Below are 25372 nucleotides of genomic sequence, written 5' to 3'. Positions count from 1 at the left end.
CTCATCACTTTTAGTGGTCCTCCGGGGTTCCTGGACTCCTCTCGCTGTGTGTGGTTTGACCTGCCGTGGCCCTCCAGCCCCCCACATGCCCACTTAGATAAACAGGCAGTAAACACAGGCAGTCCTAGCACCACTCTCTTCCCCTCGCAGCATATACAAGGCCTGCAGATGAAAGGACTAGTTCCCGACACTAATAGCCACTAGAGATTAGCTTCCACCAGCCTCCTCTGGCTCATAATTAAAAGTTCAGCGACCATGTTCGTAAAAAGCTTCTATTAATAGTGGAATACCCATCTCAGATCACCTGTCCTGGATCGCATAGAGGCAGTACCTTCAGCTAAACTAGAAATGTAAGCCTCCTGATCCTTGTTACTACTGTAACCACTGCAAAAAGCAACAAATGTGGGCCTAGTCTTTGCCTGTAACTGAAGAGCAGAAGTCTTGCTCTATATTCTTCCTCTGTGTGGAAGTCTTAGGTAATGCCACTAAACAGATTATAGACCAAATATGGTTCAGAGACAGAGACTTCCTGCTGTAGCAATTCTGGTGGATCACTGTGATGAATTTTACATCATCCTGCAGATAACATTAAGGGTTAATTGCAATAAGCCAATCCTCTGGATCAGATGGTTAGAAGAGTTTTTCCTCTAACATGTCTCCTACTCTCCCATCGCATTCCTTTAAATGACGTGGGCCACTTATTCTCAAGGCTCGCTCCTTTGTGAATTTCACGAGTCTAGACAGAAAGCATTTTCATCAAGTTTTCAGATTTCCATGGAGACATTCATGTTAGGCTTTTTTGGATCACCTTGGGATTTGTCCCGTCGCCAGGGCCAAATATGTCACCTCCCCTTTTTTCATCAGCAGACAGGCGACTGAAAGGAAGGGAGATGGATTGTTGGCGAGCCGGCCTTTGCTGCTCTCACTGTCTGGGGGGCCTCGGCATTGCACGTATAAGGAACGGTGCGGTGGTGTTATGAGATGAACACCAGTCTACAGTATAAGTCCAGTGTTTCGCTGTTCTCAGTTCTGCCTGACAGCAGTGTGTGTGTACCGTGCATTGGCATAGTGTGTTTATGTTCCATTTCTATGAGTCTGTGTGCTTTCTAACACAATTCAGCAAGCGAGAGATAATTGGACAAAGAGAGGGTCTTTGTCCCTCTTGATGTGGACTGTGTCCTGATGATAACACTCAGATTAGAGGTTGAAGGATAAGTGCAGCCTCTCTGGCAGCTGCTGCTGCTGCTTTTCTACCTTCAAAGACTTGTCCTTCCTCCCTCCCTCTCTTCTGCTCTTCCTCCCCGTCCTCATATATCTCTCCTGCCTTCCCTCCCTCTCTCCTTCCTCTTCCCTCCTTTCCTTGTCCCTTCTCCTGCTCTATGTTCTTTATCCCTATCTTCGCCCCCATCTCCCTCTCCTCCCTATCTGTCCTGTTGGTCCGCAATAAGCCAGTCTGGGGAGCATTTCAAGTGTGTTTAGAGTAGCTGACTCATCACTGCTTTGTGCCACGGTTTGTTAATGTTGGGCAGCTGATAGTAGTTTGGACGTCCTGTGTTGCAGGTGGCCCAAGCATTCTTTATTTGTGTGTACGAGCACAAGTACGTCTGTCTGTATGTGTGATGTCTGACTGTATTAAATACAGCTCTGATGGATGTAAACACATCTTCTTTATCATCAGTGTGTGTGCAGACATGAGTGACATCCCCCCAAAACAAGACGCACACTCTGCTTTTACTCTGCTGTAAGTGAGGAGTGTTCAAACCGTGGCTTCATTCAACAGGGACTAATTACAGGCCAGAGATGCAAAGGGGCTCTTCCTCTGAAGCGTCAGGACACATGTACACACACACACACACACACACACACACACACATGCATGCAGACACATACAACTGCATGTCCTTGCTGAGCTATCATGCTTATCTGTCATCTAGACTAATGGAATTTCTAACATGAAGTTTGATGCAGGGGTTAGGGTTTGGGGGTTAATTGAGACACCAGTGAGAGAGCATTAATCTCTGCCTGTCTGTGCTAATCCACCAGAAAAGGCCCACTGTATCAGTCTGGTCATGACCTTGCCATAACACAGGACCTTTATGAAGCTAAAACAGCCATGTATAATCTTTTTTGTTAACATGTCTTGGAATATTTTTCTCTGTCTGTGAGCTTCTAATTGTTCTGTTGTAATCATCGTATCTCTGTTTGAGCTCATCCCTCATGGCGCTGACATAGCACTGACCCCCTTCCTGGATAAGGAAATCCATCCAATCAGAACTAGTGTTTCGTCGTACTTTACACCCCTTCCATCCCTCTATCCCTTTCGTCCCTGCATTGCAGCTAAAATAGCTCATCCTGAAACAATTAGACCAAATTGCTAAATGGTTCAAATGTGCAACCACTTAAGGCAATGTATTTAAGAGGAGTAATCTTCAATCTACTGTGGCAAGCAAGAAGAGAATGAGCTGGATAGTGGGAGTGGGAACTGAGAGAGAGGGACCCACAGAGACTGAAACTGAGAAAAATACAGACAGATAGATACCAGAAGAAGAGGTTAAGAGATATTAGCTGTTTGGTTGAAATATCTGCCCATTCCTCACGTTTCTGTCTCTTTCTCGATATACAACTCATGTATTTATTATTCTGCTGTCGGTTTGCAGGAAAATTGCAAAATCACATTCCTGGGAATGTGAGAGGCTTACACAGTGATAGTTACTGAGCTTAATAGAGACTAAAGACACTCAGGTTAATCTTCTCTGATACACACATCGAGTATTATATAAGAAGGTGTGTGTATTTGGTTTTTGTTCTTGGTGTGTGTGGCAGGATGGGGGGTGTTGTGTTCCCTCCCCTCTGGGGGCTTTACATTGACTTACAGTCATTTCCTGGAGTCTTACCCTAACCATAGCCACTACCTGCTGAACCCTTTCTGTAACCTAAACCTGACCTCAACCTTCACCCTTAAATTGAATGATTTGCATTATGAGCACTGGCATTTTGTCCCAATAAGGAAGGCGAGTCCCCACAATATGAATAACACATAAATGTGTGACCAGTGTTTAAATAATGATTTCAGAAGAGGACTCGTATATTATATATGTTGGATGAGTTATGTAGTTTCTCATCTTATCATCTGGACAGGAACCGCTCTTTACAGTCACAGAAGCGCTAATGGCGTCTTTGAAGAATGATACTTTCAGAGGGACCAACTGCACTGGCAGAGTGAAGCACGGAGCGCTGGCGAACATGCTGCATGTTCCCTCTGTGGAAACAGCGTTTGTTAAAACCACAATCATTCACTTTAATTGAATTTATTTTGGTACACCCTCATTTGTTATGAGAAAATATAAATTCCCGCTATGGATCCTGAAGGTTTTTATGTTTCTCAACACTCGGTGTTGTGTAGGTTTTCCCAGTAAGAAATCCTCTGGTGAACAGAAAATTATGTTTCTCCCGTTTTTTGGCAGCAGCCACAACGTTTTCTTTGGAATAAATATAAGAACCCAGTAGCTAACATGAGCAATAATGAACTGAACATCCTAGGAAAAAAGACATTTAAATGCTGGCTAGGCGCTTTTGTTGATCTCTGAGGAGCACAGTGCAAAAATGCCTCATCAGTGACCGCTTATCACCTAAGATGTTGCCAGAATGGAAAGACTTTTTAAAATGAACTTGACTTCACTCATGGACCAAACAGATAAATTGCCTGACAGAGATACTCAGACCAGTTGACTGGATGACAGCCAGACAGGCAGACAGATAGATACTGTACAATACATAGACAGACCGACCAAAGGAGAGGATCCATTGCATATTGCCGTGCAAACGTCAGATTCTTCACTGCAGCATTCCCAGCTTCCTGAGTGACCTCAAATCTCAGCCAGAGGACTTTGATCTGTCACTGAGATCATTACTAAGTCTACTGAACTGACAAAAGGCCAAGCTGAAAGACTGAGGGAACGGAGATTGTGCAGAGAGGTGGAGAGACTTGAGGGTAATTGAAGACAGGGTCTCGTCCTCAATTGTCCTGCGTGATCTCCAGAAAGCTGAGGGCTGTGGAGAGAGCTGAAGAGGATGAGTGGAGAAGATGGGGTTGGACGCCCACCATCTGGATGTTTGTTGCAAAAGACAGCTGGATCATGAAGATGGAGACGGAGAATAGGAGAGGCAACTGCAGATGAAGGGATATTTAGCGAAGTTATAAAGAAAGATTAGAAACAAAAACACAATCTGAAAGGGATGTAAGAAAGACCAAGGAAGGGGAGGAAATGTAAGAAAGAGGAAAGTGAAATGAAAGAGAAAACACACACACGCACACACACATTAGCCTGGTTCAAATGTCAAGCAGAAACTATGTGAATTAAACCAAGTGCAGCATATGCAGAAGGATTTGGAAACCTCAGAAAAAAACATAACAAAAAGAGATTAATTGTTTCTTTTACTCATATTTGATTCGTTGGTGTCACATTTTAGCCATATTTTATGCTGCCTAATGATGAAAACATCACGTAGTAAAACACCATTTAATTGTCATGTTACCACAGCACATCCCTTGTACACAGTAATACCCAATATGTCATTTATGTGGGTCATAATGGATTGATGTTTAACAAACATTTTAGAACCTCCAAAGCCACTTTTGAAATGTTGTGCAATTATATTGGATCAGTTTTGGGAATCCACATCAAATACAGCTGGAGTCTGGAGAGGCCCAGAGAGAAAAACAAAATAAAGAAGAATGGAAGCTTCTTGCTTGCAAAGAGTGAAATATTTCAAGCTTTTAATGCGATCAAATAAACAAGAGTCCACAAAAAGTCAACACAAGAACGACTGTAAAGTAACACACAGAGAGGCATTTCGAGCAGTTGTTTCTCAGACAGCGTGCTTGAGGTTTCCTGCCCATCTGCTACAGTACATTACATATTCCTTTTCTGCTCTGTGTTCGCTGTGTGTACATCTAAAGCGTCACCAAATATTTATATATAATACTTGATATTTTCTGAATGCAAACAGCTCAAGTTAATATTTGTACGAGCACACACGCAGACTGTTATTTATGTGACAAAGCATTTCCTCTGCTTTTTAATTGCATAACTTCTTTCTGGACCTTTTTAGCCTCAAGAGTACAAGAAACATTATTGCAATATCGAGTAAGCTTGCATGAAACTTTTCTATTTGTTACAATGAAATTCATATAAAAATACTTGGAAGGAACCTCAAGTAATGACAGACATTGAATTGCTCGACTCCCCCTCTCCTCATGACAAACTGAGAGAACTCAGCTTGAACCGTAGAGAAAGCCCATGAGCCATCTGAATGATAGCAGTGATAAGGAGTTTTCAAGGTAACTATGCAAAACTGAAACTGTCTGTGGGAAAGCAGCAGCAGAAGCAGAAGTCTGTTTATTTTAATGAGCTCAGAAGTGTCTCTCCTGTTCCTCTTACATTACACTGGGGCTCATTTAGAGTTCACACAGTACACTGTATGTCCATGATGGATACGGTAATGATACATTAAAGCAATCAGGGCCGAGTCTGTTTTGTCTCTCATTAAGAAGGCTAGCTATCTTGCTGACAAGGGCCAGGTCACATTTGGTCGTGACTTTAAGCGTTTTCCCTCGGTGTGATTTGAAGTGAGGGAGACAGAAAGAGCGTGTTTTTGTGGGCATATCAGAGAAATGGTGTAGGAGAGAGGATGGGAAGAGAGATAACAGCTGGAGCAGTCCAAATCAGGCCTGCTTGGGTTTCAGTAGGGGCACAGGCACCAATTGTGCAGCGTCTGGTTGTCTTTTCAACACCACGAGAGTTGATGTGGATTTATGAAGGCGAGGAATCGACTATAAGGAGATATGCATGGCAATGGGACCTCTTATCAACATATGGAGTGCTGCTTCAAGCCCCTTATGTGGCCTCACAACTGGTCTACAGTACATACTAGCCGCCATGTGCTTTAGTCCATTCTTCCATGGTAACTGTTTAGTCTGTGCTCTATTTCATGCAATTCAAGAAACCATTGTTGATGTTTTTCACAGTATAAACAAAAACACAAACAATCATGTGGGACTTCATCATGCTTCAGAAGCACTTATTCCAATCAAAATTTGTTGTTAAGCTCTGCTGGACTCAACTCAGACCTTACTCAGCCTGAGGGGTATCTTAGTATTAGTGTAATTACCCTATTAAATATGAAATATCCCATAGTAAGTATATATGGCATAATAACATGCACACCCCCATACATTCACAGAGAAGATGTTGCTACTGTTGAGTCAAGCACCACCCAGAGCTCCCCAGACAACAGCCCTATGGCATTTTCAGTGCTTTTGTCTGGATTTGAACATTAGACTGAGAAATGTCTCAAGTTCACAGCGAACAACCATGAGTCACCAAACCCAGCAGATGGGAAAGAAGGAGCCTCGGTCCTGCTGGAAAGGGGGTAAATCTCTTTCTCTGGGGCTGAGATACATCCCTGTGCTTGTTGCATATTAATGTGTTTGTAAAGGCACATTTTAGACATACGTGTACTGCATACACATACACACACGCACACTCGCTTTTACTGCTTATCCAGATTTGGCTGTTTGTGATGTATCCAGTTCACAGGACTTTGCATGTATGGCGACTTACTGTTGTCATCCCATAAATCATACAGATCCATGGCCAAATTCTGAGGCCTACTCACTTATCATATAGATTAGGAAAATGACTTTCTCATCATACACTGTTTTCTATGTTCTCTCTGTTTGTCTTCTGTATCTCTGTCTGCTCTGTCTGTCTTTGCTTTGTTTTTTCTCTCTCTCAATGTGCATGTGTGACTGTCTTTTGGTGTATCTTTAGGTGTTTCTCTGCTTCTGTCACTCCATCTTTCCTTCTGACTGCCTTCCACTGACTCCCTTGCTGGCTGAATCACTCTCCAGCTTTCTTCCTGCCCATTACTGTTACTGTACCCACAGCCATAGTCAACCTTTACGAGGTGGGTCTCGCCTGTCAGCTGCAGGCTACCGCACTTGGGCCATGTTGAAAGGCACACACACACTTACGCATGTACGCTTATATTCTCTTAAAACCACACACACATACACAGGCGCACGGTTACACCGACATCCAGTGCAGAGAGTAGTATGGGCCCAAAGTGAGAGCAGGCTTTCCGTAGGCCAGGATCTGTTTCCAGTCAAACCTGCCTGTGTCCTTCCTGAGCCCCTGGGCTCCTGCGGCGGCATTGCCCCCGGGATGTTGGGTCACAGCACGGCGGGGGAACAGCAGTACAGTGAATGTGTGTCAGAGTGTGTGTGTGTGTGTGTGTGTGTGTGTGTGTGTGTGTGTGTGTGTGTGTGTGTGTGTGTGTGTGTGTGTGTGAGAGAAGATGGTGCGTGGGTTGATGAGTCAGTGTCTGTTCACTGTCCTACAGCACACAAATGAATACAAATAGAAACACTTCCTTATGTTCACAAAGACGTATGTACACACTTCTATCACACACACACACATAACATGAACTGCACACACTGTTCCTTGCACCCACCCACACACAGCTGAGTCCCTTTCCGTTCTCTCTCTCTCTCTCTCTCTCTCTCTCTCAGTCACTCACTGACTCTCTCTCTGTCACAAACACACACACACACATGTACACACGTTCGTAGTCACAGACACACACACATACACCAGTAGAACACCTGTCGGGCTGCATGGCTCGCTCCAGGACACCTTCGAGTCATGAGCTCATCGGAAAAGCAATTAAAGGCAGCGTAGGCCCTGCACGCTGGCGTAATGTTTTGTTTTGCTACTTGGCTTCGAAATTAACCAAACCTGTCAGAAGTCATCTGGCTGACGCGGGCTGGGCTATATTTATTTATTTTCTGCTGGAGAAGCTGGACGCAGGGTCCCAGCGCTGCCTCACGTCCAACAATGAAGCGATTCTGAGGGGGCGATTAGCTGGCTTGAACATGAATCCTCCCCCTCTGTCTACCTGGGGGGTGGATGGTGAGCGCCTCCCACCTCTCTTTGCTTGTCTGTGACTGTGATGGTGGGGTCATGGCCCTGTAGTTGGGAGGTTGTGCCCTCTGTAACCCCAATCAGGGCTTTGGTCTCCACTGTGGGACTTGGTTTTGAACTTGCACTGACCTAACCGCTCCCAGTTTATTGCATTTCATGCTTGCACTGACTGAACAAAAGCAGATTTTGCATTAAAAAATGTCAGTGTAGAAACTGCTTAACCTGATAAAAAGACAATATGACGATAGAAAGATGTGTGGCTGTTAGCTTACTGTTGGCCCAGAAAGAGGAGACTGACAGAAGAACCTAGACAGGGCTTAAAGGTTAGAGGCCTTCTCTTAGTCTGGTCTAATACTCTACTGTGGCCTCAGGCTGTGAGCAGCCTGATGTCAGACAGCCGTAAAACAACACCAGCAGCCCTGTGCTCACTTTTAACTCTTCTGGTCTTAAGCCACTGAAGAAAAAAAAAAACACCTTTGACATTAATAGGCCCACTGTGGCTGACTCAAGGTAAGTGTGTCTTCACAGATGTCTGCATGTACATTCTGCGGTTGTGTGGCATTTCACAGTCTGGGCCACTGAGCAGTTTTCTGGTGTTTTCTTGAGGAATCATTTAGGAAGTAAGAAAAACACCTCTGTTATCATTGTCATCACTCTGTGTAATTACCCGTATGCCACCCTGTTTGAGCAGAGAAAAACAACAGTTAGCCTGCTGCCGAGGTCGCCCTCTAAGCATGCCAGGCCGTTTCATCGTGCTGCACGCTTCAAAGGAGGTGTCACTCTCCTGCAGTTATGTCAACACAGTGATGAAACAAGAAAACATAGCGTGGATGGTAAAGCCTTGGTCTTCAAAGCTTTAAAAGCCAGGTCAACATACATTTTGTTTCTGTGTCACTGTCAAAGTGGGAGAGAGAGAGAAGATTGTTGTGATTTCAGAAATAGAGCTTTTGGAGTGATGTTGTGATGTATCAGAATGGTCATGGCTGTCATTGGCAAAGGCCAAACAGACGTGACACGTAGCCACAATACGCCAACACTGCCAGCTACTTCAGCTTACTTAGTTATTCAAGCAGCCAACTTCCTACACTTTAATGCACTCAACAAGTCAGCACCATTCATCTGATGATGAGGCAATTTTGTTCTGATGGAAACTTACATGTATGGGTTTTTGTTTATTGTATTTGTTCATGGCAATAAAACGGCTTCCTAAGATGAAATTGGGTGCAGACATTCCCCCCCAAAGTGACCAATCTATTTTCTTTGTGACTGTTCCACCTTAAGTTTAGAATGAAAAGCTGAGCCTCAAGGCTGCATTGGCTTTAATACATATGTATGATGTTGTGCAAAGACCACAGCTAAGCTGCTCTGGTTGAGAGAGTTATCTGCAATTAGGCATTTTATATCTTTTTATTTGCTCATTTATCTCTGTAATAACTGTTAAATAAACAATCCATCTACTAAGTTTTATGATTTATTGCGCTATGACTCAATTCTGCTGAATGTGCTTTGTCGTGCTCATTGCCTCCCGTAGACCACAATTTAGGGTCAATTTACTGAATACATCTTCACTACTCAGCCCATTCCCAGCCTTTTGGGTCCTATACTGTTCATGCTGTTCTGGGCTATGATGAAACCACTTGAAGCCGGGCCCCAGCGCTACAGCCACAGCCAAAGCCTATTAAGCAGCCACACTGTGGTGTAGGAGTTCAAGCCACAGGGCTGAGGTTATGAATCCTTGTCAGGCGGAGGGGGGGAGAGGTGGATGTAGCATGATGAGGAAGGGTGGAGGTATGGTTTAAGAAGGAAGGGTAAGGAGGGGTGAAAGAGGAAAAAAAGAGGGGGAGGGCAAGGAAGGACGGAAGTATGAGAAGTGACAGAGAGACCTGGAGGGGAGACAGACAGATTGTAATGGAGACATAGAGGTGAAGGATACAACCGAAGAATTGGGTAAGGCAGAGCTTCAGAGTGGAATTGAACAAATGCCAGTAAAGCTGTTGTTCTGGAAACAAGGAAGATTGGAGGTATAGATGGACAGGGAAGTAGTGAAAGGACAGAAGGATGGAAGTGAAGGAAAGTAAAGGAAGATTGATGAAGCAATAGAGGGAGAAATGTGAGTCACTTTGACTTGATCCAATGAGAATGTTTCCCCTCTGCCTAGACAGGATTCTGTGCCAGTCATAAACCATAGCTCCGGATTCCAGTACACCTGGTGAATAATGATCTGACACACACGGACACTAGTTCTGATACATGCATATGCTGTATAACATCATACTTTGGATGCACACGCACACACCACACACATTACATACACAGAATACACATATATTTGACAGCACTGACACACACATGTATTTCACATTTCTCATGCTTTCAGTCGTACACATTTACTTCATACTGCAAAACACACACTTCTCTCTCTCTCTCACACACACACACACACACAAACACACACACAAACACACACACACAGGCTCACAGGCCACAAATCACTGAACGCTGTAAAAGTGGAGCAAATTAGAGCAGTTTTATTTGCATTGTTCACAGGGAATAATGGAGGAGGGAGTAATTCCTGCCAAGCTAAAGAGCCGGTGTAACAGAAATATGTGTGTGTGTGTGTGTGTGTGTGTGTGTGTGTCAAGGGAGACTTTATAATTATACTTTGTCCATGCTTTAGAGACACTGAAATGTTAGGCAAGGCAACAAGCAATCAGGCTTTGTTTGAGGTGAAATGCACACACACACATTTACACATTCACACTTACACACACACACACACACAGCCTTGCCTCAGGGCCTGAAACAGAAGACCGGGGTCTTGTCCAAAGCTCCATTAAACTGCTGAAAGTCCTTCTAGAGCTGAAACATCCTCCTATCGTCATGCTGGGACATTCCACGGCACGCCAGAGACCCTGTGTTAATCCTGCCGGCATGGGAATCATTATTGATAGGATCCTAATGCATTACCTCAGGGCCCGCTTATTGTTGGTAAAGATTATTATTTAAGAGTAAACCAAAACCCAGAGAAAGTCTCCAGTTTCATAGAAATTTATCAAAAGAAAATGTTATTCTTGGCTTAGTGTGATACCACTTTGAACAGTGCAATTGAAACAAACTGTGCTCCTTGCAGCGCTCCAACAAGCAGGCTCAGTACCCACCAGCAGGTTATTAGGACACAGTGTAAACAGCGCGGGAGTGGAAGAACCTGACACTCAATCTGAGCAGATTTGCCCTAAGTCACTTTCACTCGCTGCTTATTACCTTACATTGATTTCAGTGATCCATATCGTTGTGCCTCCTACCCTGCTGGAATGACTGCAGCAGCAGCATGGGCACGTTTTGTCGGTGTGTGTTCAGATAGTTTCCGCAGTCGTTCTCTGTATCTCTTGATCCTGTTGAAGTTTAATATTGTCACACTCCTGCTTTAGTACTTTTGAATAACTGGTATCTGTTTGCGAGCAGTAGTTTTGATTTTCTAAAGGTGAGACAGATGAACAGTATATCCTTTCCTATTCATTTTTTATTTTTGGTAGAATTGAATTCGATTGCCTTTGTCTTCAGAGTTGCACTATCAAACCTCTGACTTGCTGTTTTTCTGTATGTGTTGTGTTTTCCAGGTGGAGTCCTGCTGGTCAGTGTCCAGGGCATAGCTGTCAATGTGGACCCAGTCTTCTGCACATGGCTGTTGTACCAACCTCATAAAGGGAGCAGCAGGCAACAGCAACAGGTAGCTGAACCCCAGTGCCAACCATATTAACATGGCTGGCATTTTCTGTTTTACACAGTTAACATGTAATTTGTGTTGATAATGTACCTGCAGCATATTCTATGGTTGCTCTCATTCTAAGCTGCTCCAGCTAAGAGCCTGAGGCGAATGTAAATGTCTCCCTCCCTCCCTCCCTCCCTCTCCCTTGCCTTCTCTTTCCCAGCTACCTTTTTCCATGTGCTCTGCTCCCTGTCTTCCATCCAGTCTCTCTCTATTTATTTGACAGGGGTCACGGTGATAGTTATGGACATTGAGTGCTCTGTGCCCATACTACGCACAGACATATACACACATGCAGACATGTTCAGTCTGATTGCCTGGGACATAGCCCAGGTTCACCCCATAAAGGCACAAAAATATATATATAGTACATGAAAGTATCATATTGTTATACTTTAAATGTTTTTTTTTTTTTTTCAATAAATTGTTCTGTTTCATGCCTCCTGCAGTTTGGAGGGGCTGTTTGCATGCATGTGTGTGTGTGACATACAAAGAGAGGGAGTTAATTGCACCAACCCCTTACTCTGGAGGTCGTTACTGTACAGGGGTAAGCAGATGTTACGAGTTGAACTGCAGCCAGTGTGAAGGATACACAACACTGCTGCTGTGTGTGTGGACATGCTGCAGCAAATGTGTGGCAGAATGTGTTTGTGCCTGTGCTCATGTGCGTGTTTCTGTGAGGCCATCTAACACAACTGCCTGTCAGGGTCACTTCTCAAGGCCTGGCTGGTTTGGCGAGGCCTTCATCTGAAGGCCAGACTACAGCCTGTGAAGGACAGAGGAGAGGACACTGACTAGAAGGTTCAGGATGACAGGAAATGATGAGAAGGGAGGTACTTAGAGCAGAGAGTATCAGAGAGGGGGGGGGGGCACATGGGGATGTGATAAAAGAGAGGATGGGTATGGAAAGAGGTGAAAAAGGGGCAGATGGAGTGACAAATGAAAGCACCAGGGAATGAGGAAAGGCAAGAAGAGTGTGGAACAGAGAGGAGACAGCAGAAAAAGGGAAAGCACTGGACAATATCGAGAATGTACAGAGAAGGAAGAAACTGCCAGAGTGAGCAGGAAACACGGGAGAAATCAGAGCAGTAGAGGGACATGGTTGGGGAAGCGGGTAATGAGAAAGAAGAGAAAGGGAATAAGAGGAAAAAAAAGGTTGAGACCCCCCACCCCACCCCCACCCTAGTGGGTGGTAGAAGGAGTTAGCTCATACTATGTCATCCAGCAGGAATGAGCGATGGTCATTGGGTAAGCTACCTGCTTCTAGCACAGAGTTTTCAAATGTGGCCAAGCACATATTTTCTGAGAAGTGCACAAACTTCGTTTTATTAAACCATTTTTCATTTTTCTCTAACACATGAACCAACGAAACAGTCCTATGCTTTGTGTCATGTGCAGTACCTTCTATAAATCAATATCTGAGGATTTATTCTTTCAAGCATGCATTGGTTGTTAAAGTCTCCAGTACACTGTTTGTTTGTTTACGCTATCCTGTAATCAGATCTTGCTGTCAAACCCGACTTTGGGCAACTAACCTACTGGCCTACAGTATTTCATTCACCCTATGTAAGTTGCAAAAACCAAGGAAGGATCTGGCGTCATACCTCAGTCGGTAGTTTCAAATACTAATGTAATTTGGGGGCCCATTTTTAATCTTACCACAACCAGCCTTTGGGTCCCGACCCAGTCATTGAAAAACAACTGCATCAATGTGTGTGTGTTTACACAGGCTGCAGTACGTGGTTGGCCTGCGGCCTTGTGCAGCTGCATCATAGACTAGTGCTGCTGCTGGCTGATGCTAATGGGGTTTCCTTATTTCAGACCAACCTTCCACTCTTCTGTCTTTCAGCCATCTCTCTGCCAGCCTGTATGTGTGTGTGTGCGTGCATGCATGCATGCGTGCGTGTATGTGTGTGCGTGTGCGTGTGCGTGTGTGTGTGTGTGTGTGTGTGTGTTTGACCTACCAGCAGCATGGGAGACTGCTCAAAAAAAACAGGGAGCTGTCACTGGTTCTTGTTGGTCTTGGAGCCCTCTGTTGTGTTCCATTGCATTTTTCTTTTCACTCTCTCCCTCTGCCTCCCTTTCCGTCTTGCATTGCATTAAGCATTGTGTGTCCTGATTAACCCAGATCTTTAAAGCTGTTTAAAGCTATCTCTGGGTCATGGCTTTACTAACACAGAACAATGTTGGTACAATATTTGAATAATTTGTGCTCTTACAAAATACTCTTTTCAGGGGCTGAGTGAATGCATATTCAATGGAAATGCATTCGTGTTACAGCAAAACATATTTCCTTTCCCATAGCCTCATAGGTGCTCAGTCAGGCTGTGATATCATTTCAGGCACCAGGTTCAGTTCCTCTGGCCAAGAGGAGAGAGGACGAGGTGTCTGTGGGGAGCACACCGCTGGCCAAACAGCCCTCCAATCAGGCCTCAGACTACGCCAGCAGCCCGGTCAAAACCAAGACAGTGACAGGTAGGTTATTACTGTTATACTGCACATCACACAATAACATCACATTAAATCCGAGCCACAGAGAGGTTTACACACATAAAGGGAACAAGGTTGGCGCTAGGTCCAGGACGAGGTCTTCCCTCAGTGTTTGTTTTCAGATGTGTTTTGTGAAAAGATTGATATCCAAATGAAAACTGCGATGACGTTTACTTCTCCCCTGATATTTGCAATAACTGCCACTGTTTCTGTGTTTAAGGATATGGTCTTTCAATAGTAGAATAACAACAATTTGCTTTATTTAACCTTGTTTCTATGCAATGAATCCATGTTACTATGCTGTTACATAACACACTACAGCTCACTGACACCTGAGTGAACCCGTTCCTCAGAGGACACCACATAATGCAGGCATGTCCTCCTCTGTTTTCCTCCTCTGGTAGTATTACTGTGGGCTCTGGATGCCCAGAATAGATGAGTGGCTTGGCTGTGTGGAGTCTTCCTCTATGCCAGTTTTCCACTTTCTGGGACCCCCCCACACACACACACACATTCACTGTGCATACACACACATGCACAAATCCACAGAATACATGCACACGCACACATGCTTCCAGGTATGTACATACAGGCATGCAGGTTAATACATGTACACACCTGTGCGTGCCACACACACACATCATCCCACACTCATGTAGCATCGCTGTGGTTCCTCCTTAGATATTTTCCAGGATTTTCCAAATTGACACATCTCTAAGGAGGAAACTTTGAACTCTTTGGACGGACATGGATAGAGGAGGAGAGATATGAGGGAAGATAGATGCAGTTCTGGACCATGTCACAGACGTGACTGCTTGCTTTGTTGTCAGGAAGACACCGAGAAGCACAACAGAATCCAAAAGCTTTTAGATTATTATTGATGGTGGCAGTAGAGGTGAGGGAGGCATTTACTTACTGACAGTTCATCAAGTGTACACATGCAGAGAAGAGAGCCCTTGTAGTTGTGGTGGAAATTCTTGTGAGCTGCAGGAAAGACTTCACCAGGAGACTTCAGATGTCTTAAGCAGAAGTATTTATTGCAGGCTCAATGCATCAAGGAGAAGCTGAGCAATACAGTATCCACAAGTGAACCAACGTAGTGCCACACCAAATCCTGAAGATGTCCTTTCTAATGGGGCATATTAATACTCCCAGTGTCACATGTTTCTCCCTTCTACTCCTTGAATTATTCCCTATTATGGATATTCTATACCTGTCTTCTACATTTTTAGTACTCTATTGGCTCGTCAGAACCAAACACTGACCTACGTCCTTATTAAAAATGTGAATACTTGAGCAATCCTCCTTGAATGGTCCTCTCTATTTGTGACCTTCGTCAGCACGGTAGCTGAGGCAGGGAGATACTTCCTACCTGTTATCTGTTAGAATGGTCTCTAAACATCATGTTAATGTGTGCCTGTCTGAGGTCTCTGTGTTGTCCAGCCTTGAGACCTTTAGACCTTTGGCCTCTTTTTTGGAAGGAATCTGTGAAGTGGAGCTCATGGATATTGTGTGGTGCTCACAAAAAAACTACCTGAAACACAAAGCACACATACACACACACACACGCACCCACGCACATACCTGCTGTACAGAACTCATGTAGTCTCACACTCCTACCTGGGAGGATGGCTGGAGCAGTCGCTGTGTTTAGGAGCTGTCCATGACACAACACAGAGCCTTACTGACTGCAGAAATGGTTTTCATTTAATACTCATATGGCGTATTTATGAACCTAATAGCCGGCCTCCTTTCTCTCATGCTACCCTATAGATGTTTAATTAATGTTGTCCAATGGGACGTCTTTGTGAGCTACATGCAACTGAAATAGTTCCATTTTAAAAAATGAATAAATAAATGCATTCAAATGTCTCTACTGTTTGACTCTCCCAGTGTTTAGGCTTCAGCTCCTCTAAACACTTTAACGGTTGAAGCCTTTTCTGCCAAAGCATCACTGTGACAAGTCAGGGGAAATAAGCAAGTGGTTGTTTGTCTTTTTCTTCTTTTTTTTAAGTCCCTGGGAAATGTATTCCCAACAGGAGTGATGAATCCCTGTTTTGGGTGAAGTCATTCTGTAGCTGTAAATAACACTGCATGTGTATGACGTTCCCCCATGTCAAGTGTTTTGATAGGAAAAATGCTCCTTTGACATTTCGGAGTCTAAAAAAAGGCCATTAGGGCTTTTTCCTTGCTCACTTTAAAAGCTCACAGCTGAAAGGTCACACCGCCTTTTCCTCCTGGTTTTCTCTCTGTTCCTGGTTTCATCCAATCTGCACTAATGGCTTTTCCATACCACAACATCTTTGCTTACTCACATCTCAACAGCATATTCTCTCATTAGGGGTCGTCAGTAAACAGTCACCTTGGCTCCGATACGGCACACAAAGCTAAATCAAGCTGTAGCTTGTCAGCAACACTCAGCCGAGCAGAGTACTCTGGCTATCAATGTGTATGGCCTCCTATCCGCCAGCTGTCTATCTCTCTGACTGGTCCTCCGTCTTGCTGTCTGACTTTTTGTTTTTCTGTCTGTGAAGCTGTTTTTCTGTCTGGCTCACTGTCTGTTTGACTTTCTGTTAAGTTTTTCACTATTTTTTCTTGTAGTCATGCTGTCTCCATTTTTGTCATTCTGTCTTCCTCACAGGTGTTTGTGAATGACTGTAAACAAAGCCCAAGCTGGATTTTAGAATGAACGGAGGACACATGCATACATGCATTCACGCACAGCGTGTCGGCTGGTGAAATGTAAAAGTGTTCGGCACATCTGGCCTGAAATTGTGTCTGTTGGCATGTTTAGTGTTAGGCCTATTTGTATAAGGCATCTCATTGTTGGGCTACAATAGTTAGTTAGAAACATATACTGAGTCAGACTCAAGTTCTTTCTTATCCAAATATTTCTCTTGTGAAGCAAAAACAAGACATTGGTAACTAGGTGCTGGTACTGTATTTTGCTGCAATTCAACTCTCAGTGCCCTGACTTCAACACTCCGCATTGGAATACAGCTGTAAGTAAAGGAATAGCATCTTCTCTGGAAATTGCTGCAGTGTTACAGGAGTGGATGTAATGAAAAGTTACAAATTGTTTCCGCGAGCAATCAGAATAAGAAAAGGGCAGAGGCATTTAGCCCTTGTGGTTTTAATCATGGTGAAACAATAAGCCTCCCGGCCGTCAGAGGATCTTGATAGACTACAGCTCAACACTACGGAGCAGCTTACAGCACTGCAGGTATTCTGTTTCCTTCATTCCACCTTATCCTTGTTACATAAGAATGCATCCTTCCTGCAATTAACTGTTTTATTTCTCTGTATGCAAAGATGATTTTATGTTTCGGGCCAAGAATGAAGAATGTGAACTCCCCACATTTTCTTGGGTTGTTGGGATTGTGGTGATACTTGATACACTATTTGAGATTCATCAATTGAAACTCTGTTCCGCCTCATTTCTCTTCATAGTCCAGTGTTCCTGTGATTAATTGGAGGATGATAAATGGTATGTTAATTCTTCATATTCCCCAGCGTTGGCTGGCCTTGGTCAGTTAGATATTTGATCCACAAGCTTCACATGTTTATCCTGATATTTAGCTTCCTTTTGGGTAATAGTTGTTTAATGCAGAATTTTCTGAAAAAAAGGTATTTGCTGAGGCAGCTGAGGTAAGAAATCCACCCAAAAATGGAATTCACATATTTTACCCCCACAACCGCACACAGTTTTGCAAAAGGGAGACGTGGTAGAACCGTGAATCTCTCATGAATCCTAAAGGGCTCAAGGTCATGGGAAGAACATGTGTGGATTCTGTTGTTAGGGTGGATTTTCCCTTGTAAAGCCTTCCCCCCAAGTCACCTCATGAGAAGAGCTGCTGACATCTAACATGTTATGGTTGGAATTAGGCTCTCTAAAGATGATTTATTAATTGCTTTACCATGTGTGGAACACACTGTGAATAAGGAGCTGCATGTTTAAACAGAAGGGAGGTGGTGGGAGCTCATTCTGGTCTAGCTGTTCTGTTAAAAAAAAAAAAGACAGGCCAGGGTCAGCCCTTAAATCCAACTTGGTTATTAGTTTATCATGTTTGCCTGTGGTGTTTATACTTTGTTGACTGTTAGCTGGACATAAAACTGTCTTCTGCTTTTTTTTGTCAGCAGGATGCATTTCATCTCTAAAGCCGTTTAGCTGCAGCGAGTCATCTGATGGATTTTTCAGAATCTATTTGTAATTGCTGCGTGTTTATCCCAGGACATCCGATCCAGCTGTTTAGCTTAGGTTGAATCAATAAGCCGTAATGATTTACTGAAGGGTAAAGCTGATGTGAACGCAGCAAGAAATGACCATTGTGTCTTGATGGACCAAGATCTCATCGGCTGTGACGGAGCAAGGGCTTCAGGCAAACTCATAATTGCCCTGAGAAATAAGTTGTGTTGCTATAAGAAATGAATTGAATTGGCCGGGCTTACGTTCCCTCTTTGGAGCGGGTACACAGAAAGACATTCTTTTTTTTACGTCTTTGAGCTAAATTATCATTTGGCATTTTTCTTGATAGCTCTAATGTGCTTATTTCAGCGTGACTCCAAAAAAATGTCCCAATATATGACGAGGTCATTTAAATTGTGGCTTTATTGCCGGCATACAATCTCTCAGGGGACTCTAAGAGGGCTTGTAATCACTGCAGCGGACGTTTTATTTTTCAGTCTTCAGTCATGTATTTAGGTAAACAGAAGAGAGATGTGTAGGTTGTTTGCCAGTTGGAGTCCATACATGTTCGAAGTTCTGTTCACTGCGATGCACGGAGAATATACACATCAGACTGGCTCAGGCTCAGCAGGGGCAGCCAGCCAACTGGCCTGCCACTGGTGCTGCTACTCACTTGACCTTCAAGAGAGGACGTCATGAGGTTCTTATTGGAAGCATAACGCTGGTGGTTTGTTGCAGATTAATTTACCAAGTGTGCAACTCAAATATTTAGCTGCTGAATGCATGAATTAATGTTTTATATCCTGGATTACATCCCCGGAGTCACTTTATGAAGAGCTGCTGATCTTAAACATGTTACAAATTAAGTCTTTTAAGTTACTACTTTTCATCCCACAACAATAGTAATTTCAACTGCCTCACTATTCCTTAGTTGCTTTGTGAAACATACTGAGATCGTACATTCTTCAGAAGGTCCCTTCAGAAACTGCAGTGGCGGTTTTGTACTGTTTCAGCTGATTTCAATGAGTCCACTAAAGATTTTCTACTCCATACTGTCCCCCTGAGACACTGCGAAGCCCACAGTGTGTACTCTATCCATGCATTAATGTGGTCAATTCAAAAATATAAGTTAACAGTTTACATGTCCAGAGTGTGGTTGTTTGAAATACTATTATGTGATTTAATGACCCGATGTGCTGGATATATGGAATATTGATATAGAGCGCTGTTTTGTTCCGCCTGATTATAAACTGGCGAGAGCAGTCTTTTTCTGTGCCTATTGATTATCCTAGTTTTCCACTGGAGCTATTGATTTCCCCACAGAAATCACCTCAGGGAATTACAGTAAAATCATAATCCACTGGAAGAAAATCATTTTCAGAGTTTTTAGCAGTTCAAAGCCTCCTCAGAACAATTGCACTCGCTAGATGTCCCTGCTTCCAATTGGCCATTTGAACGCATGCCTGGCACTTTTATGATGTAAAGAGAGTGTTATGTTGTTTTGTTACCACATTCAGCCTAGCTACAGTTTCGTAGTAATCAAGGGGGACTTTCCTGCAGGCTTTTGTAAGGTGCCTGTTAATGTGTAGGCAAATGTACAGAGACACACAGAACCAGTTCAGTGCAGATCATTTCCCCAGAAAGCACTGAGGGCAAGGTGATATCATACTGGGGCTGTGAGGCTGCCCAGCTCGAATCTCAGAACCCATATCCACTCAGCTCCATTTGGCAACTTAATATTTCACTCTGTCTGTCTTCCTTTCTGGTTTTGGTCACTGCACATGTTAAGTATACAGGGTACATGTCACAAGACACCGCTGACTCTCACAGCCAGCATGGCTGAATTGGACCCAAGCCATTTCCGGCAGAGGACTTTGACTTTGAACACAGCACATGGCAAAAGATGTTATAGATATTTCCATGTTATGAAACACAAACGGCATATACTGTGTACAAATACCCTTTTGAAGCCTTCTCTAGGAGGTTTTTGTGGTGGTTTCTCCCTTTTTATGATTGTATTGCTCTGGTTGGTTTATAGGATAGTTAATATTTCTGGTCAGTCCATTTGGCTTTTTGTTGCTGGTCAAAGCGTACGGTCTGCCTAAATATTCTGGTGGATAGACTGCACAGGCTGAGGTTTTTGACTTCATTTTTAAAAACTAAACACGAGGCCGGGTGTTTAATTCACATCACAGGTTTGTTTGAATGTTGCTTAGTAACACCATCACAGAAGTGTTAACGGTTGTTTTTGTGTGATTATCCTTTACAAGAAGGGCCGTGGAACGACGACTTTGAAAACAAGTTGTTTCTCCTCAGTTTGAGGTCGATTTCTGTCTGCCCGCACAATTACACCACAAATTGGTTCACATAAAACTAGCCTCTAAGTATTTTCTTTATTTGTCCCTAATGAATGTTCTTGTTGGCAGCAGCGCTGTGTTTCTGATCGAGAGCCTCCCAAGTCCCGAGCTTCTCATTGTTCTCTAACATCTACCAGAGTAATGATCTCACTGGCTTTCCTTTTCAATCCTAAAATTAGCCGTTGGCGCTCTGAGAACATACATCTTTTGCTGAGAAACCTATCCTGCGATCTGGCCGTGCTTAAAGGCTGGAATGAGAACTGTCGTCTTAGTTCCTGTCTGCTAGTGGTCTGGATGATGGGATTAGATGTAATTTTCCTATTTACTGGGAGGACCACAAAGAGAAAGAGAGAAATGGAAACATTTGCATTGTACATGCTGTAAATGCGTAAGGTAGGAGACATTATCTGGTGGTGGTCAGGGCTGAGGGCCTCACAAAAAAAATAAAAAATAAAAAAAATAAAACCTTCCTGCACTGATGGCTTTCCTGTGATTTCGACCGTAGTGCGTCAGCAAAAAAAAAAGAAAAAATGGGGAGAGATTGGGAACAGGAAAGAAAGTCCAGGTTTCATGGTTGAGAAACACATAGATTAATATATTTTGGAAAAAGAAAAGCATATACACATATATAAAAGAGAGAGGGAGAATTGATGAGAGGACTTGAGGCAGAACAACACAGTCACACATAACTGTAGTCCAAGCCCAAGTAGCCTGATAGAAGTCAGGCAGGTTTTTATTGGCTGCTGTGCACTTTTCAGAAGGGGATAATATTTTCATTGTGGAGTTATTTATATAGTTTAATTTTTCTGGTAAAGTCAATAATTTATCAAGGTAATGATGGTTGGAGTGGGGAAAGAAAACAAGAAAAAGGAGGAATAATGAGATTGGAGGCCCCCCAGAGAAGAATGGTTGTAGTCTTAAGGGGGGACTCTACGCGCCGAGAAGGTCTTTGGCCTCTGCACGCTGATGAGCACTCACTGACTTCTAGGACAGGCAGAACCGTCAGTGGGGAGAAGGTTTGTCCTTACGTATCCCTTCTCTGCTTTTGTGAATGATAAGGGTATTAGGTCTTGTGGATGTTGGCTGTGGTTTGTGAGGTTGAAGTGAGAGGAGCAGAGAGGGAAGTCGGGGTTGAGTTGTGGTTCCGCAGACGTAGCGTGAATTACTGCGCAGGCTGGAGGGGGTTTACTTCACATGACAGAGGAACGGGATGGGATTGGAAACCGGTTTGAGGAGATTTCACAGGGGACGTTTCATAAGGTCTTGGTGTCACACTGAGAAGACGAGTCTTTCTGTTTTCATTCTTTACGTGTTGTGTCACGGTCTGGCTGGCAGAAGGCCTCTCTTCTCCACTCCGCTCCTCTTTTAGATAAGTATCTCAAACGAATATTGTGTAGATTGGATAGCCATGCCGTGTATGATCACTCTGAGCTCTGATGATAGTGATGATGAAAGCGATGACGATATCAATGAGAAATGCGTGCGACCCTCTTCTCGCTTTCGTTCTTGCCAGAGCCATCAGAGTCTGTCTCTGCGTGCCTGATCTTCTGAAGACTTATCGGTGCATTGTGTACATGGATGCAGTGTGTGCAGAGAAGTAGAAATAAATGGGCAAGGTAGAACTTTTAAAGCACACAGTCCTCTTGCCACACTGCATCCCCATTCCTCCCCCGTTCAGTCAGCCTGGCTACACCACCACTTTTTCATGGCGGCTTCAATAACGCCATAACAAATGGAGTCACGTAAATATTTAAACAAACACCAACTTGCATCCAAAACAAATAGGCGGGCAGGTTTATTAAAGAGCCCCATTGCTGCCTCTGCACGCAGCTGTAACAGAATATACAACACTTCAACTCACTGTAAACCATTTGTAATAGGGAACATACCAGAAAGATAGCAAGCGGCAGGGGGAAATGTCGAGATCCCTCAATGAGGCCATTTTTATGGTTGACTTGCTCAACTGCTCGGGAAGGACATATGGATGCTGCGTGCCGTTGTTGTTGTGAAGACTGCAGTGGAAATTTCACTGGCGCTGTTATGATGTTGGTGTTGTGTGACTGCGAGTGCATCGGAACGATTTTGTGAGCGTGTTGATGCGTGTTTTCGATTGTGAGCGGGGATCACACATTTGTATGATGTGCGATTTACACACACCACACGCCCTCACACGTTTTACTGCAGTGTTACTCTGCTGCGGCAGCGCTGGGTTGTACATCATGAAATGAGGCAACACTGATTTGTTTCTCGCCTTAAAGTCAACGTGTTGTAATGGGGCTCTGCTCTCTGCGTTTTCTCTGATCACTTGACACATGCTCAGGCTGTGGGCTTCAAAGACCCGGGGTCTTTCACTTGCTGGGAGATGTGATGGAGCTGTTAAAGAGGATGAATAATCACCATCAGAACACTAGAATGTTTATAGGGGACTGGACTGGCAGCTCCACACACCAGCTGAATGCTGGGAGAGAAACACCGAGGGAGTGGTTGGAGAGAGTGAGAACAAAACAGAGGAGGAAAGGAGAGGGGAAGGGTGTACGGTCAGAGTTTGGCCAGTAAGATATTAGCCTAATGGCCTAACAGAGGGTGAAAATGAGGACATGGCTGAGATGGCACGAGACAGGGGGAATAACCCCACTTTAAGAGGACTCTCAGGACTTGTTAGCCCTGGGCAGGTTTAAGAGCTTCGGGCGCTCCTGTCATATTTCTCTTTCATTTGAATTTCGACCTCTTGTGTACTCTCTGTCTTTCTCATTCTCTGTCCCTGCCTGCCTCTCTCTTTCTCTCAATCCCCTCCCAGCAGAAATGGTGGGCGCCAAGTCACTATAACAAGATATGGCAGTTTCATTCCAAATAATGACCCCAGGATTAACAAACAGAGTCCTGGAATGGTATTTAAAACAAAGCGCTGGGCTGCATGCTGACTGGCCCTCCTTTGTTACTGCCTATGCTGTATTTTAGCACACTTTCTGATTGGCCTAACAGACTCTCTCTGGGGAAGGACTTTCACAGTCTGGCCTACCCCCAAAGTCAAAAAAGGCTTCAGGTGAAGGTTAGCTATAAGGTCTGAAGGAGTTGGGCAATAACAAGTTTTTAGATGAAAACTGCAGCCAGTACCACCTCAGGCCCTTCCAAAAATTAATAATCTGAAGAGTGAGTTCCTCTAGAACATGACTCAGAAAAAAATGTTGAAGAGAGCAGAAGGTCAGAGTGTTTTAAGCTGAATTTAATGGTAATAGTTAGAACTGTTCATGGCCTTCTCTGATGGCCAGACCTGTTTGCTCACATATACAGTACACATGTATTGATACTTGCTGCATGTTTTGCATTGTAAAATGCAAAATGCATGCTGCTTATTGCACACTGCACACCTACTCACATAAACTCACATATTTGTAATTCAGCATAGCCTCCAGTTTAGATTCATGCATGGTCCACACCACCTTCTTGCTAACACTCTCATACTGTGTAATAGATTATTTTGGTATTTTGGATTGATGTGTCTGAAGCTCAGAAGGGTGGTCTCCATCAGTCGGTGAGGAGATGAACTCACTTTGGGGTCTGATTGAATCTTTTTTCTGCTGTGTCTTGTCAGGGCAGTGTGTTTGTAGATATATGTGTGTGTTATATTTTCCAGTGTGGATGGGGGTTACCATGACTTTGACAGACACAGTGAGACAGGGGTATTGCCAGTGATAACCACACATGGACTTGAACTCATACGCACCCACGCTAACACACCCACACACACTTGTCTGTGTGTGTAGACATTGATGCCAATGTAAGCGCACACACTTTAAAAACACACAGATGCAGATACACAACATTGTCACAACCTACTTTTCGAATACACACATACACACACACATACAGTATATATGCACGCAGAGCATGCCCAGTCCCTGGGGTAAAGTCTCCCGGGTCTAGACAGCTGGACCACATGACAGAGAGCAGCAGCCACAGAGCTCTGTCATGTACATAAGGATCCCCTGCAGAGCTGAACAGGAAACAGCTCTCTAATGCAGTGTGACAGGAATACTCTCGCACACACACAGTCCTCTACAACAAAACACTATTGACAACCCAATGATATCACAGTGGTTTATACAGCACTCTCTGCACATTAGTCTATGAAAGACAGTCCATGAAACACAATCTGTCCTGTCAAAGTCAATTTTTGCATGCTTTACTAAATGTGTGGATATTTAGTAAAGTATGTGAACGCTGGAAATGGTTGTGTACGAGGCTCACAGAAACAATGCAGCTGAGGAATAAGAAAAAGGGAGAAGGCAGATTGGAAAATGTGGGTTGTCAAATGTACAAAATGTACAGTGTGGTCGAAGTACTGTGCTTCGGACGTAATGATGCAACGCTGATTGTAGGCATCATGACAAATATGGTCCATTTCATAGTCCCTGAATGCCAGAAGCACCTGGATGCTGAGTGTGAGAAAATACTGTAAGAGAGTCCAGACGTGATGATCTCGTCCTTCGGTCTGCTTTCTTCCACTTCCACACACATACACACACACACACATACACACAGACTTTACACTCATGCACCTGTGACCTAAGTCACTCAGCCGTAC

General features: G+C 43.9%; 1 protein-coding gene across 5 annotated transcripts in view; it reads left to right on the top strand.

Moving 5' to 3' along the window:
* The window catches only part of vps13b (vacuolar protein sorting 13 homolog B), a 319766-nt gene that overhangs the window by 121244 nt on the left and 173150 nt on the right, over positions 1–25372 (top strand). For all 5 annotated transcript variants that reach the window (XM_076736852.1, XM_076736857.1, XM_076736853.1 and 2 more), the window contains 2 exons: positions 11606–11715; positions 14097–14229. In XM_076736852.1, coding sequence (XP_076592967.1) covers positions 11606–11715; positions 14097–14229 — 243 coding nt within the window. The remainder of the gene's footprint in view (positions 1–11605; positions 11716–14096; positions 14230–25372) is intronic.

Source organism: Chaetodon auriga, chromosome 8, assembly GCF_051107435.1.
Source record: "Chaetodon auriga isolate fChaAug3 chromosome 8, fChaAug3.hap1, whole genome shotgun sequence".
NCBI lineage: Eukaryota > Metazoa > Chordata > Actinopteri > Chaetodontiformes > Chaetodontidae > Chaetodon > Chaetodon auriga.
This window is presented reverse-complemented; position numbering and strand designations above follow the sequence as displayed.